Raw genomic sequence first — 15,157 nt, forward strand, 5'->3', positions numbered from 1 at the left:
ATGGTGACTCATCATCATTTGTTTTTCTGTCAGACTTGAACATGTAAAGATCAGAAAACGATCAAAATGAAATGAACATCGAAAAGATCAACTTCAATCTTAATGTCTTCGTTCATAAATCCTGTATCTGTGAAAATGAATTAATCAAGATAAAAGTTCCCACAACGTGTAGCGAGGACAAGTTTTCTAAAGCACATTTAAATTTAAGTCATTTAAAAAAGTATTTCCAACAATAACAGTTTCATAAAAACATGTATTTATAAAATCTAACATGAGCATTAAGCACTAACACACATGAGCACTAACATTAGAGGAGGGCTGTGTACATTCCTGTAGGAGAGAGTAGTCCAGCTTTTATGAGAGCAATTTTTTCCCCCCCATTTTTATTAACCTCATAGCAGATTAAAATTTTGTTACAGTCGTATACTGTTTTAGATTTATTGCATATAAAAAAATCGGACAGTAGCGATGTGTGCGTGCACAACCAGTCACAACGCAGGACATGCAAAGTCAAGCCAAACATGTGATGCTACAACTTTTTTTCCTGCTTGATACAAAAGCAAAACTGGCACAGTTCTTATTTCCATGACTTCTCGACATGAGAAGTCTGTCTGATATTGAACAGTTAAGTCCAAAGTAGGACTTGTTGGATGCATGGGACTTTTGCAGTTACAGTTTGTAACCGATCATAATCATAGTCTATCTTTAAACAAAGCAGGTCCTACTTTGGTTTTTGATAAAGTGTACTCCTCTACAAAATCATCTTGTTATTCGCTATATATTGAAACCAAAATGTCATTTTTTTTGTTTAGCTGTATCATGCAGAATTATTTTGTATTTCAGTGGTGAGCAGACCAACAACAGTATTTTAGCTGGTAGTGTGGCAAATAATTCTTTGTTTTTGTTTCTACATAAACAAATATGTGAATCTAGGATTGAGCAAATAATTGCTTTTGTGATGGTTTCAGACATCACGTGTGTGTGAGACTCATGCTGCCTTTTACAACCAGGTGAAACTGCAGCTAGTACGATAATGTGAACAACCTGTATGGTAAAGTAGCGTCTGGTGTCAAACACTAAAAGTATTATACAAGAAGAAACGGCTGCATTAAGTTGAAGATGTACCCACACTAGAAATTGCACAATATCCAGTGTATAGCATAACTCTGTGAAATGTTGGAACAGGTTGTTCTGTTTGGTTCCAAAGGCTGCAGATGTAAAGGCTCTGTGCTCATACTCCCTATATATAAAATAAAATTCTACCCTGATAGCAGCATTTTTCATTTGAAGAAAAAAAAAAAATGTACCAATAGTGTTACACTGCATGCAAGATCCTTTTGGCGCAAGCTTCTGTGTACATGAAGAAAGAGAAAGCCCTCACAAGCTCAGTGTTGATGACAAGTGCAATATCTGAGTAGGTTTAGCAGGCTGGATTGAACTTTGCTCGCTACAATCTTCCGTCATCAGGGTCAGGCAGGCCGATGGGATGTAGACTTTAAAAACACACACACAGGCGTAGGATTCCGCCCTGTGCATTAGTCAGGCCGGCTAAAAGGAGCAGCAGACAGGCGGCCACAGCCGTGTCGTTAGTAGTCGAGGAAGCAGAAACGTCCAAGGATGGCTGGAAAGAGACGAGGCCGAGGCAGAGACAGAGAGCAGCGACAGGCCCCACAGAGCCAAAGAGGAGGCCCTCGCAGGGTGAGTCTGGCTCTGTCAATATGAAAGCGTGGCCACCACATTTATTCTTATACTTCAGTTAATAATCACAAGGGAGAGTCTGTTTGTCTTAAATGTGTGTTTTTGGACATTACTTAGTAAAGAGCACTGCTCTAAAAAGAAGTAAACCTTTCCTCTGTGCTTATCTGACTTAACTGATTAACTGGGTTGGACGATACGGACATGGATTACATAATTACAGTTTTACATAATTATTCTTAGGTGGAATTAAGAACTTGAGCATTGGTGTGATATGTTAAATTCTTTTACTTGGAGTAGCTTTATTGTTATCAGTTTCCATCCCTGGAAATGTATCAAGGAATTGTGATTTTTTTAAAAAAGTGCTTAGGTGCAGGTTATCATCACATTTGTGTCTCGATCGTGGAAGCACATTAAGATCTTTGTGTATTTTGATTCCTGATTTAGAGGTATAGAGTGGGAGATCTTTGCTAACTATAAGGATTAAATCAACCAAAAAGCTTGCAGTTTAAACACAGTACATTTGAACACAACCAGGGTCCAAAGTATACATTACAAAACATCAGATGAAGCTGCATATATGTATCCACACACAACACAAAGTCCATGACACGATGGGAGGCTCATTACTCCAGAGTGCTGATATTATTCCCATCTGTCTTGATAAGGCAGATAAGATTTGATAATATCAGATTTTTAGCATGTCAGGTCAAGGGAGGAGTCCCAACCTGAGCGCTTGTATTTTATTCAAACCCATGACGGCAGTGTTGATGTTGAAGTGCTTGAATGCTCACATCTTTAGTAACACTGTTGCTGTGTATTGTCTGTCTGCACTTTGCTTTCCTCTCACAGTCCAAACTCACGCAGGTTAGGTAAACCAGACACATTTACATTTGGTGTGACTATCAGTATCAGAATGTAAGTCTGCCCACAATAGCAACTTGTTTAGTTTGTATTCTCCTGTCACACGCAGCGTTCTGTGGCCTTGGACAGGACAGGGAGTTTTAAGAGATGGATGACTGAATCAGAAAACGTTTGAAACCTCTGCTCTCTCCGTCTTTAGGCTCTGAGGGAGCCGGCTGCTTTTGCCAAGTCTACGGGATTTGAATCGGAGGTCCCTCATGAAAAGCTGACTCTGGCCCAGGCACGGAGGGGCACACCAGGTCTCAGTTTGTTTCCATCCTTAACTTTCTTTCACATGAGTGTCTTTCGTATCTAGTCATTCCCAGCTTTTAGCAGCAAAGAATAAGGGAAGACAAGTGGGAGGATTAATAACTTGGGTATGTTTATAACAACAAGCCATTGGACATAAAAAGTGACTAATGTATGCAATACTGCAACAAGTGCAATATCATTTTATTGGTAGTTATTAGGCTGATTGGTATTATTATGTTTTGTTTTTTTTTCCAAGGGAATTTGTCACACCATTCAGTTAAAGAACAGGCAACAGTATGAAAGTATTAAGGTCTCCATTGTCCAATCAGTGATTGGCATTAGCTTTTATGTAATGTTGTTTTTAAAGACATGGTTTCATATGTATCATCTTGCAGCTAATCGTCCGGTGCGAGTCTACGCTGATGGGATCTTCGATCTTTTCCATTCGGGGCATGCTCGAGCTCTGATGCAGGCCAAAAATGTGTTCCCCAACACATACCTGATGGTGGGAGGTACGAAAACCTGCAATCAAAACCTACTGAGCCTTTATTAGTGGACATGAATCATAATCTTAGTATCACCAAACTCTTTAAGCTCTTAGATCCTTCAATTTAGTAATTCCAGATGAACTCTCACTCCCTGTCACATATAACAGCTCCTCTCTGTCTCTGTGTCCTCAGTCTGCAGTGATGAACTCACCCACAAGCTTAAAGGCTACACGGTGATGACGGAGGACGAACGCTACGACGCCCTGAGGCACTGCCGCTATGTTGACGAGGTGGTGCGTGACGCTCCCTGGACCCTGAACACAGAGTTCCTGAAGAAACATAAGGTCAAAGGTCACGCAGCTTCTCACAATGTCACACAATAACAACAGCAAAGATGTCTGGTGACGCAATAAGTCTGAATGCTGTAATGTTGCACTCACAGATTGACTTTGTGGCCCACGATGACATCCCGTACACCTCCGCTGGATCAGAGGATGTTTATAAGCACATCAAGGAAGCAGGTGGTCTTTTGGTTTCATAACCCAAAATAACAATTTCTGTCATTTCTCACACTGTTTTAATGAATCTTTTACACCTTACTGTCAGGCATGTTTGTGGCCACTGAGAGGACAGAGGGCATCTCCACGTCTGATCTTATCACCCGCATCGTCCGAGATTATGACATCTATGTTCGACGCAACCTGCAGAGAGGCTACACCGCCCGAGAACTGAACGTCGGATTCATTAATGTCAGTGAAATTATATTTAAACAGATTGTGGGTGTTTTTGAAAACAAACGATAAAGAAATAGGATCCAAATTTGTATTTTTACTAACAGGAGAAGAAATACCGGCTGCAGAACCAGGTTGACAAAATGAAAGAGACGGTGCGTACGGTGGAGGAGAAGTCCAAACACTTTGTCTACAGAGTGGAAGAGAAGAGCCAAGACATGATCCACAAGTGGGAGGAGAAGTCACGAGAATTCATCAGCAACTTCCTGGAGCTGTTTGGACCTGACGGGGCCTGGGCACGTTTACTTTTACATTGATCCACAGAACACATTAACTGGATGGAACAATCTCTCGTAGACCATCACAGCTATATTTATATCCTTTCACTTAAAGGTTGAGTTTGTTGTTTGGTCATGTATTGATATCATTTTGATAGATAAATATATAGAAATTATATGATTAGACTTAGTCTCTAGTGAAGGCTCCAGTAAGTCACCCTTCGTGGTCAAAAAAATCTTCACTGTGAACCTGAAAAAAGAGATCTGTCCACATCATTATCACATTTACTCTACATGTTTTCTTGTGTGGCTGTTGTGTCTACATCCATGGTCCAGAACATCTAGTGTTGAAATGAAAATTATAACATAACAAAAGGCGCTTTGGGTAATGTGGGAAATAACTGGAGTACGCAACACAGACACAACATTGCATCACAAAAGAATTACCTAAACTATTGTACCAAAGCACGTCTTTACAACACAGTTAACTTCTGTCTCCGTCCTTTTCGTAGCATGCGATCCAGGAGCGGAGTGGCCGTATGCTGCAGGCCCTGTCACCTTACTCCTCACCCCGTGGCTCCCCCAGCAGCAGTCCCACCAGGAGACGCTCAGTTTCTCCTGACTCTTCGCCTGCCTCCGCCTCCCCGTCCCCCTCCTCTCTCTCCCCTCCTTCCTCCCCCTCCTCATCTAGGAAGGGGAAACGCTCCTCTCGCAAAGCTTCCGCCACAAACGGCAGACATGCAAAATGAGCTCATCTTTATTGGTCCTCTTAGAGGCTGCTGGTGATTAATCTGGTCTAAGGAGGCTGTTGATTAGAATAACAAGCTAACTATTGATATTGGTTTATTCAAGTGCAGTATATCATAATGTACATAATGTGTGTTTGCTGAAAAGAAAAGGAAAAATGATATTAAACACTTGTGTGGATTTTGTTTGTCATCTGTCATTTATTACTCTTCTATTTGAAAAAAAAGCTAAGTACCTAATACATAAAGTTGTCAAGTTGTAAACAAGTTATGAGAAAATTTCCTCACATGTCCTCCCTGTGTCCATGTTTAAAATGGACACAGGGAGGACATGTGAGGGAGGGAGGGAGTGTGACATAATTTTTTTGGACTCAGTCACGCCACTATATCTATACATAGTTAATGGTTGTTTGGTGCGTGCTTTATTATTGAAAAAAAAATCACATATAATTAACCTTTTATAAGGATTTATCCCATGACACAGTGGTACATTTCAGATTTATCAACCCAAATGTCCCTATAGTCTAATGACCAATCTGGCAACAGACGTTTGAGGTGAGATTGGCTTGGCTTAACCTCTGATCCATCCCATTCAATTTGCAGGTCCGGCAATGTGAAATTTTTGAAAAAGTGTCCCTACAAATTCAAGATTCAAGATTCAAGAAAACTTTATTTATCCCGAGGGAAATTGTCGTGCAACAGTAGTAAAACAAAGTGAGAAAGGAATACAAAAGTAATAAATAATGGTAAAGTAATAAATAAACAAGTTACTAAGTACACATAGGTACTGATGGACTCAAAATTTCCCAAAACATGCCCCTAAACAGCTCCTGCTCCTTCCTGATGCCGTACTCCGTTACAGGTACACTTTTGGCTACATTTCACTGGTCAAATTCATGTTGTGCATAAATCATGGACAATGTCTCTCACCCCATCCACAAAACTCTGGACAAGTTTAAGAGCAGCCTCAGCAACAGACTAATTCAACAACAACAAAACACAAAACACACACCTAACGTTTTGTTTTATATCATTATCTGTAAACCTGAATCTTTAGCATCTATCTAAATCCAAGTCCTCAGTCAGATGTTGAGTCTATGACTTTTCAGCTTGTGGTGGAGTTCCTCTGCCCTCTCCTGGACAAAATTAGCAATTAGTGCAGTTTTAAACTGCGCTTACAGATTTTACCATAAATTGAGCTGTTTTACACTATATCATATAAATAACAATTGTGATACACAATGTATTTGACGATATATAAATAAATAACCCACAATTAGAGAGTTTTAGATGAGCATACAAAGAAAGTGACACCCAAGATGGTCACCTTGTGTGTAATACTTTGTTGGTATTTTTTAAAAAGTTCTCATAAAATGGCGTCACTTGGCATTATATTTTAACACATGACAACATACGCAAAGATAGACTGATGCATCCATTAGAGAGCGTGATGCTTTTATTCAAATTACATGCGGGACGCTTGAGAGATAAAAACATACATGCCCAGGCGCCCGAGTGTCTCCGTTTTCCGGTTTCAGTCTACTATCTTGGTCTTTTAGCATCTTTGGCTGGCCCCTTTAAAAAAAACATAGCTGTGACGTCACCAGCAGCTAATGTCCTACACGGATTAAAGATGGCGCCCTCTCATGCGCTGAGGTGCTGTAAACGGGCTCTGAACTGGGTACCTGTCCTGTTTATTAACCTGGTAGTCGGTTGGTCTTACTACGCTTATGTCGTGGAGCTTTGTGTCTGTAAGTATCTGCACTTTTATCAGTATTTCGCCACCGCGGGGCGGATATTAGCTTGTGCTGACAGTTTCTGGGTTGTCAACTTTGATAAGCTAGTTGAAGTGAGATTTAAAATCATCCCAGGGCTGCGTTCAAACCTGAGTGATAACACCACTCCAGATCTTTTTCTTCTCGCATTTCAACCATGTATGTAGTCTTTCATGACAGCATATATGACGTTAATCTCATCCAGCAACTTTTTCAGTCCTTCAAGGACGGGAGAGGCAGTGTCTGGGTAGCTTGAACAATGATTAATTAATAATTAATAAGTTCCTTATGATCGGTGTAATGCATCGGCTAACAATCGATGTACATTGTCATCTAAGTGGAATGAAACAAGAGATGATGAAAGTTTCTCAGTGTTTTTTTGTTTTTGTTTTTTTGTGTGAGTATTGTATTGTAGTATTGTAAATGAATGGAAAAGTTCGCTCTGTAAATTGAAATCCTTAGTTACTCGGTTTCAAAGTACATGTAGCTTTTATTCTGACACATTTATTTTGATTATATGTGTCTTTTTTAAATCAAAGTGACAACAAGCTGATATTTTATATTTCATAAGAGCTGTCAACGATTGTTATTTTCCTTTACTGGCAAACCCGAGGAGACAGCTGTTAAATCACAGTGATAGATGGCCATAAGTTAATCATCTAAAGCATCACATGATAGTTTTAGTCATGGGAAGATGAGTTGTCGCCTGGAGAAGAACTACTACAGCGTTTAGAGCTCTGAATGTGCAGGCAGCCACCTAAAAGCTGGTAATAAATAAAGGTGCCATTAAGTAATTGGGATCAAATAGTGGGACTTTGAAACATAATAAAATTTCATGAACATGCAGCCACAAACTATTGATTCACATAAGACAGACTCATCATCCAGCAGAGGATGTGATCACCTACTTTTATCTCTAATCAAACATGATCATTGCTTACACAGTAAGGTCACAAAGTGGTTCAGCTCACATGAGTATTGATGTGTTTTGTATTGATCATGTGTGTGTGCCGTGACATGCTGTGGTTTGTTGCAGCCTGGAACTGATGATACCATTATCATCCTGTAAATCGGACTGTAGTTATGTCTGTAACTCAGTGGCTGTGGTCAGCACAGGGACATCCCTGCTGCTTAAACAAAGCTCTCTGTCATTGGGAGGGGGGTCACTGCTGGCCGTGCCAGGCTGCTGCCACATGGTGTGAGAAAGGGGCGGTGTGTGTGTGTGTGTGTGTGTGTGTGTGTGTGTGTGTGTGTGTGTGTGTGTGTTGAGGGAAGTGTAGCCATGCATTCTTTGGACTGTCATTGCTGCTCACTAATAATATTTTGTTTCTTTGCCTTATGTAGATACAATCCCAAATAATGCAGAACGAGGTAAGCGAGGAGTTTGTCCCCTTGTCTTAATTATTCATATCAAAGATTCATGTCAGAGATGTCAATATAGTTGCAAGTCAAACTCTTTCTTTCTGTCAACAGTCAGCTATCTGGTCATCTTTCACATTTTCTTCATCATGTTTATATGGTCCTACTGGAAAACCATCGGGTCCAAACCAGCCAGCCCCTCAAAAGCAGTGAGTCAAGAGTGTATATCTGTCAAACTGAATTAAAAAAAAAAAAAAAAAAAAGAATTTCACAAAAAAAATATGTGTGATATAATATTTGTTGGACTTTCTCTTTCCTCCACCTGTCAGTTCTGTTTGCCCAGAGCAGAGAAGGAGCTGTATGAGAGAGAGGAGCGTGCCGAGACGCAACTAGAGATTTTGAAGAAAGTGGCGAAGAATTTACCCGTGTATACACGCACGGCAGGAGGAGGTGAGGCTTTCATCACAGCGCCGAGACGCCCAGTAGACCACCAGGAAAAAAACTCTGCCTAGTAGGCTCAAGTTAGTTGTCGCCTCTTTGAAAAGGACAACAGAACCTGAACTAACTGATGATGAAAGTGTCTCTGTGACTTTTTTTATCATCTAATACATCACACATTAAATTATAAAATGTTGCTACATGGCCTCTTCCCCTTTTGCCTTCCTATCTAACATAACACTTAAAGTGCAACACTGTTTATATGTTTTTTTTCTGAGAGAGACAGAGATGAGCAGTATTCTAGATGAATGTATTTAAAAAAAAACATGTTTAATTACTGGTACTAATTTGTAATTTGTATTTTGCTGGGCAGAAAACATAGGGAATTTATAACAAAATATTAAGAGCATGATTTGTATATTTGAAGTACTGAAAATACATTTACATGCATTTTTTAATGAAAATGTGCTAAATTCCTATTCTTATTGTCCTCTGAAATTGTGAATCACATTACACTCAGTCAGTCAGTGGTCAATTTGAAACCACTCAGCACGCACCCCCAACATCGGACTCATACAACTACCTGTATTTTAATCAAAAACCTTGTCTTGCACCAGTATTTTATATATTATGTTGATACATTTAATGTGCAAACATTTGTTGTATTTTTTTACCGTTTGTGCCTGTCTCTGGTTACAGACTATAACCTATTATTTCCCTGCTAATTGGTCTTGTGTTTAATGAGCTGCATCTGTCAGGAGGGTTCAGTGGACTCAGGTGCACCTCATTATCTCTACAGGCCACGCCTGGCTCTTTTTTTTTTTTTTTTTTTTCTCATCAGCAGTCATGAGCTCAAGCATTTACAGGAATAATTGTAAAGTCAGCTTCTACAACCTTGTGCCCTAACACCAAAACTGTATTAAAACTGTAATTAATGACAGATGTAGAAGGTCAATTTGCGTTTTAACATTTCCAAGAGGAGCAAGAAATTTCTAAACATGGGAAACATAGTCTTCAAGGGGTTGATAAAGCAGACTACACCTCAAATTCTTGTTTTGTTGAAATATTGATTAGGTCAACCTACACTGTGATGGTTACTTTAATATTCCTCCTTTAATTTTGTCCAACTAGCCATCCGATACTGCGACCACTGCCAGATCATCAAACCCGACCGCTGCCATCACTGCTCAACCTGTGAGATGTGAGTGTTTTTCCGGGTGTACATGCTGTACAATTCAAGGCTCCTCATTTGGTTCTTGACGTTTTTCCCAAAGGAAGCAGATATTAGAGTATTTTGTTTTGACTACAAAAAATATGAATGTATTTTTGGTGTACAGCATGAAGACGCACTAAATATTGAGAATCGCATATTTTTCCATGCTGACATTACAAGTACTTCTGGGCAACTGGATCAAAATGTTAATATCTGGATGGTATTAATGTTTTCCTTATTCCTCAAGGTGTGTGCTGAAAATGGACCACCACTGCCCCTGGTAGGATTTCTTGTTTAACTATGCATTAAAGCATTTCTTATTTACTAATTTTCTAACTTTCCTTGCTGATTCGTCCATCAGCAAATTAGCAGTTCTCTTTTGTTAATAAGATGTAACGAGTGACACATTTCACCTTCTTTCTGGTGTTTTCTGTCTTGTCTTTACCTTCAGGGTGAATAACTGTGTTGGATTCTCAAATTACAAGTTCTTCGTCTTGTTCTTGGCCTACGCCTCATTCTACTGTGCAGTAATTTGTGCTACAGTCATCCAGTATTTCATCAAATTCTGGACCGTAAGTACAGAAACATCCTGTTTTTTGTGTTTTTTTTTTTTGTATGTTTATTTTGCTGTGGTCAGTTTGTTGAACGTTGTTATGCAATATTTTGAGATCAACTTCGAGATCATGAGCTTTAAAAACCATCAACGCTATCTATTAAACTTGCCATTTAAGATAAAAATGAATAGACTTGCACCTACTTGAATTTTTAAAAAACAAAAGTGAAACAAGAGAGATGCAGTCAGGCTGTGGTTAAGCATTTGATCAGCCACTAATCTGCATCGTAACATATCAACCAGTTGGCTAACAAATGTGTCACTGTGGTGTCATGTGACCAGGGGTTCCTCTTCAGCATGCTGCTTTGCATGGGACAATGGCTCCTGTCACTCAGTCCAGCTGTGAAGGAGTATATTGTGCTCTAGAAAAAGAATACTAAGAAAATAGTGGATGATTCAAAAGTGAAGTCAAGTAGTTAAGCTGACTAGACATGAGGACAAGAAATAATTTCTTTCATGATTGACAAGACTAACACTTCTGTTCACTGTCTCCTTTCTGAAGAAACAGCTGCCTGACACGCATGCCAAATTCCACATCTTGTTTCTGTTTTTTGTGGCGGCCCTGTTCTTTATCAGCATCCTGTCACTTCTCAGCTATCATCTGTGGCTTGTGGGAAAGAACAGGACCACTATAGGTAGATATAAATGAATGTCATGCTACTGCTTCTGGTTGTACCCTTTTTTAAAAAAAAAAGTTACCATGAATAACTATATATTTATATCCACTTTTAGAGGCGTTTCGGGCTCCTGTCTTCGCGAATGGTCCGGACAAAAATGGATTTTCTCTGGGCTTTAGCCGAAATGTAGCTGAGGTGTTTGGAGACCAAGGGAAGTACTGGCTGTTTCCTGTTTTCTCAGGGTGAGTCTGCTCCGACCTTAGCAATCACAAGAATGCAAAGGAGTAGAAAACCCAGTGTGCCGTTAATACTGCATTCGATGCTAACTTGTTTGCTAATGCTGTCTTTATCTGATTTATCAGTCTGGGAGATGGACTTTCCTATGTTACCAGATTGGTGCACATCGATCCTGAACAGGCAAACCGTGTCCTCCAGCAAAATGGAAAAAGGTGAGTATTGTTTCCTAATCCACATCCTTTCAGTTTGGTCTGCTAGGTTTTAATCTCTAATGCGACTTTAATCGCAGCCCTGCCGATGGGGAGACCAACCCTTCTGTGCTCAGTAATAATACACAACACTCAGCTGATGACGGCAAAGAGAAAATCGGTATGTTGTTGATGCCTTTTCTCACATTTTAATTTTCTGGCATTATGGCTTGTTAAGTGTTTTTTTTTGTAATAACTGTCCTTTCAGATGGAGGGCAGATAGTGTCGGTGACCATGGAGAGTGAGCCATAGAAGGTATGTGGACATCGACTTGACTGCTAGGTAACAAGTAAATGGCTATCAATTTATCTTTCATTTTATTTAAATTTGACAGATTGCTTGTTCCTAGATTGTAATCCTCCCGTTAATTTGTTCTTTGTTGGATGTTGCTGCAGGTCAGAGTCACATCAGTAAAGAGCTCATGAACTGTGATGCCTTAAACCAGGAGCATCTGCACCTCTACAGGAGCCGTCCTCCACCCTCTTCCTTCATCCAGCGTGCTTTAAACAAGCACCACAATAATCCTGGTATCACGTCAACAGTGACTGTACAGCAGCCTCATAGACTGCACCAGGCCGAAGCAGAGGTGATTCTCAGTTTTTGTCTTTTGATTTGAGCCAAAGACTTTCAGATCTTTTTATTATTATTGCATATGAAACAACTCTGGGACTGCTTTTTCACCCTCAAGCCAATGTATGTCTACATTTCAATTACAAAACCATTGTGTTTCAGTATTAATCACGCATCAATAACAGAGCCTGGTATGAGTGTGCGAGCCACTGAATTAAAAACGTGTGTAATTCATATAAAATGGTGAAACATTTCAACACTCGTACATTTACGTAATATGTCTTATCAGATTTAAACTCAAAGCACAGTGCAATTATTAAGACCAGAGGCCTGTACTGTGAAGCAAGTCCAACATACCCAGCATATCGTTCGCAATATGCGATCACATGCAGGTGGTTATCAACTCAGGAAGTCAGCCCAGGGTTTCCTCATCTCGCCATCAGCGCATACACGTAAAAGGGGTGTGTTTGCAGTGCATGACTAATCGCAGGCAGGTACAAATACTACTAGAGCAGACCAAAATGTCATCCAAATATGAAGCTAATAATGTAAAAGATTATTGTCACATTCCTGGTGCAGGTCATACTCAGTCATGCAAGCAAGCACAGCGTTTAAATTGTACCAAAATTCTTTGGATATTTTAGTATATTTTATCAGTGTACTTGATTACTATGTTATCAAAAGTTCTAAACACTAAGCAAAAACTTCAATGATTCTTGATTCTCTGAGCAGGTTAGGTGTGCAGCATAAGTAACCATGGCGATGTATCTTGGTATGAAGTAAACCCCCCTGAAAACTCACACTTGACCCCAAATCCTTTTTCATAGTACAGGCCTCAGTAGTCAGTTATCACCAGTCTAATTTATTTGACAGTTTACATGATTGAACATATTTAAATGTCTTTCTGTTTACACTTTTAATATATTTATTTTTTACATGTCAAATTTTATACTATGGTAAAATAACAGGTGATATAAGCTTAAAGTGGAGGACCAAATCCAGTTTGACTAGTTAAAATGGCATCTTGAATATTTAAGACCCTTAACCAATCAATCTCGTATAATGCAGTTTTTTTTATTTAGATCGCCATTTTACACAGCACTATGAATATTGATCATTTATTGAAGCTTTTTTTTAATGAATTAATTATGTTGTGTTTTAGTGTCTAATTTTCATCAAGTGCTGCAGGGATGTACTGTTGTACAACCAAGAAGCTGGCGTCACTCCTGATTCCCTCAACAAAAATCGATGGGATTGTTGCATAAAATAACATGTCGAACAAAAAGTTTCATACTTGCATGTTTTGTTTAGCAAAATAGTTTTCTCAATTGAACACCAGTCTCAGGATTGAAGGGTAAATGCAATCAGCAGAAGAACGTAAAAACCACGGTCACGACTTCATCAGCACCACTAAGCTTCTTATCATAATATACACACACTAAAAATTAATACATTTGCAAGTTAAAAACTTCCGATTGATGGTTTGCAAATGCTTGATTGAAGCCAAGCTAGTGACCAGAAGAGTTCATGTTTTATGTAATGATGTTAATGTCCCCGACAACCTCTGGAGACTCATTTGGTTACCTGTTGGCAGCTGCATTTGTTAATACGTGTAAAAGCTTTAATATAATTGTGAAGCATGTATTGACTTACTTCATATCGTAGAATAAAATGTGTAAATCTATTAAGCTTGTGTAAACTGCAGGCATTCAAACCAAACGCCAACTGACTTGGAGTCGAGGGAACCAGAGGTGCAACAATGCTAATTTGCAGGTTGTAGGACTTCCTGCAGCACTCTATAGTAATGGCTTATGTTTTATATAGTTTGTGTTGTTCTAAATGGTATGAATGATTATTTGTCCTTAAGTCCACTGAATGTTTTCATTTTAATGATCAATGTGCTACAGTATTTATTTTAATTTTTTTTTCTAATGAATCAATCTTTGAGTGTTAATGCCAAGGATTAAATCTGTGTTCTTTGCGGCTCTTTTCCAGTTTGATGATGAGATTGATTTGAAAGTTGGAAAAATGAGCACAAAATGAAACCACAATAAAACCGTTAAAGGATATTGCCAGATGGGTCAGGGACACACCACCGTGTCCTTGAATGTGAACCAGGATAGATAAGATGGACATTATATACCAGTGATGAAAGAGTAGGCTAGTGTCATCATAAACACTCACCTCCATGCTCCTGAGTTTCATATTACGTTCCTTTTAGTGGAAATGATGCACAGCACAGTTTGGAGTTTGCGTGAGTGTTCAGTAGATAATGTGTAGATATTACTGCCTGAGTAGTAACACATGTGAATGCACTCACAGTAGCTTAAAATACATTTTTAAAAAAACAACTAACTTCAATGACTGAACCAAGCAGCCGCAGCTGCCAATGTATGTAGGTCTGTTTAAGACCTGCTGTAAAATGATTCATGCAAATTGCTCTTCATTGTTCTGTAACAATAAATGTGATGTAAGAAACTATAAGGTGTGATTCTTCATCTTAAACACTGTCACGCTATGTTTACCCTCACCAGCTTAAATTAAAGATTGCGAATGTTTGTGAATGTTTAGTTAAACAACTCACTGTAGTTAGCTAGCTTCCAGTGTTAATATGCAGTTGAACTTCGAAAAACGTTCTTACAGATACAGCTGCTAAAAAGTGATCAATTAGCTACTTAATTTATGTCAACTTCCCGTGGCATAAACTGCATAGCTGACATATAATGCAACTAACTTGCAGCATATTCAGTTTCACAAACACATCGGCGATCACGGACGTTCCCACGGGAATGAATGGACTCTGGTTTGACCCACATACCCATACAGAGCTGTGAGGTTTGATGCATGAGCAGTGCAGATCAGGGCTGCGGATGGGGGAGAAACCAGGTCAGTTGTCCTGGGCCTGGGCTTGGTGCAGACTCTTCACCGGCTAAAACAAATTGGTATCAAGTCAGGGTCACAGTGGCACTATGTAGTTTTATGTTAAAATAATAA

At 39.3% G+C, this 15,157-nt stretch overlaps 2 protein-coding genes across 3 annotated transcripts; both read left to right on the forward strand.

Moving 5' to 3' along the window:
* Nucleotides 1-1,419: 1,419 nt before the first annotated feature.
* On the forward strand, nucleotides 1,420-5,274 carry pcyt1bb (phosphate cytidylyltransferase 1, choline, beta b). Its single transcript, XM_037118447.1, has 8 exons — nucleotides 1,420-1,698; nucleotides 2,759-2,858; nucleotides 3,246-3,362; nucleotides 3,531-3,682; nucleotides 3,781-3,859; nucleotides 3,945-4,087; nucleotides 4,177-4,365; nucleotides 4,860-5,274. The coding sequence occupies exons 1-8, from the start codon at nucleotides 1,618-1,620 to the stop codon at nucleotides 5,094-5,096; spliced, it is 1,098 nt and encodes a 365-aa protein (XP_036974342.1). The 5' UTR covers nucleotides 1,420-1,617; the 3' UTR covers nucleotides 5,097-5,274.
* Nucleotides 5,275-6,714: 1,440 nt separating this feature from the next.
* Nucleotides 6,715-14,644, forward strand: zdhhc20a (zinc finger DHHC-type palmitoyltransferase 20a). 2 transcript variants are annotated; one of them, XM_037120344.1, is made up of 13 exons: nucleotides 6,715-6,844; nucleotides 8,213-8,239; nucleotides 8,342-8,436; nucleotides 8,557-8,677; nucleotides 9,797-9,866; nucleotides 10,126-10,158; nucleotides 10,330-10,450; nucleotides 10,994-11,126; nucleotides 11,224-11,350; nucleotides 11,471-11,557; nucleotides 11,635-11,714; nucleotides 11,802-11,875; nucleotides 11,989-14,644. In XM_037120344.1, the coding sequence occupies exons 1-12, from the start codon at nucleotides 6,727-6,729 to the stop codon at nucleotides 11,843-11,845; spliced, it is 1,056 nt and encodes a 351-aa protein (XP_036976239.1). In that variant the 5' UTR covers nucleotides 6,715-6,726; the 3' UTR covers nucleotides 11,846-11,875; nucleotides 11,989-14,644. The 2 variants fall into 2 exon arrangements, with proteins under 2 accessions (XP_036976239.1, XP_036976238.1); XM_037120343.1 differs by having other exon boundaries at nucleotides 11,802-11,848.
* The last annotated feature ends 513 nt before the right edge of the window (nucleotides 14,645-15,157 follow it).

The sequence above is a fragment of the Acanthopagrus latus genome, chromosome 13 (genome assembly GCF_904848185.1).
Source record: "Acanthopagrus latus isolate v.2019 chromosome 13, fAcaLat1.1, whole genome shotgun sequence".
Taxonomy (NCBI): domain Eukaryota; kingdom Metazoa; phylum Chordata; class Actinopteri; order Spariformes; family Sparidae; genus Acanthopagrus; species Acanthopagrus latus.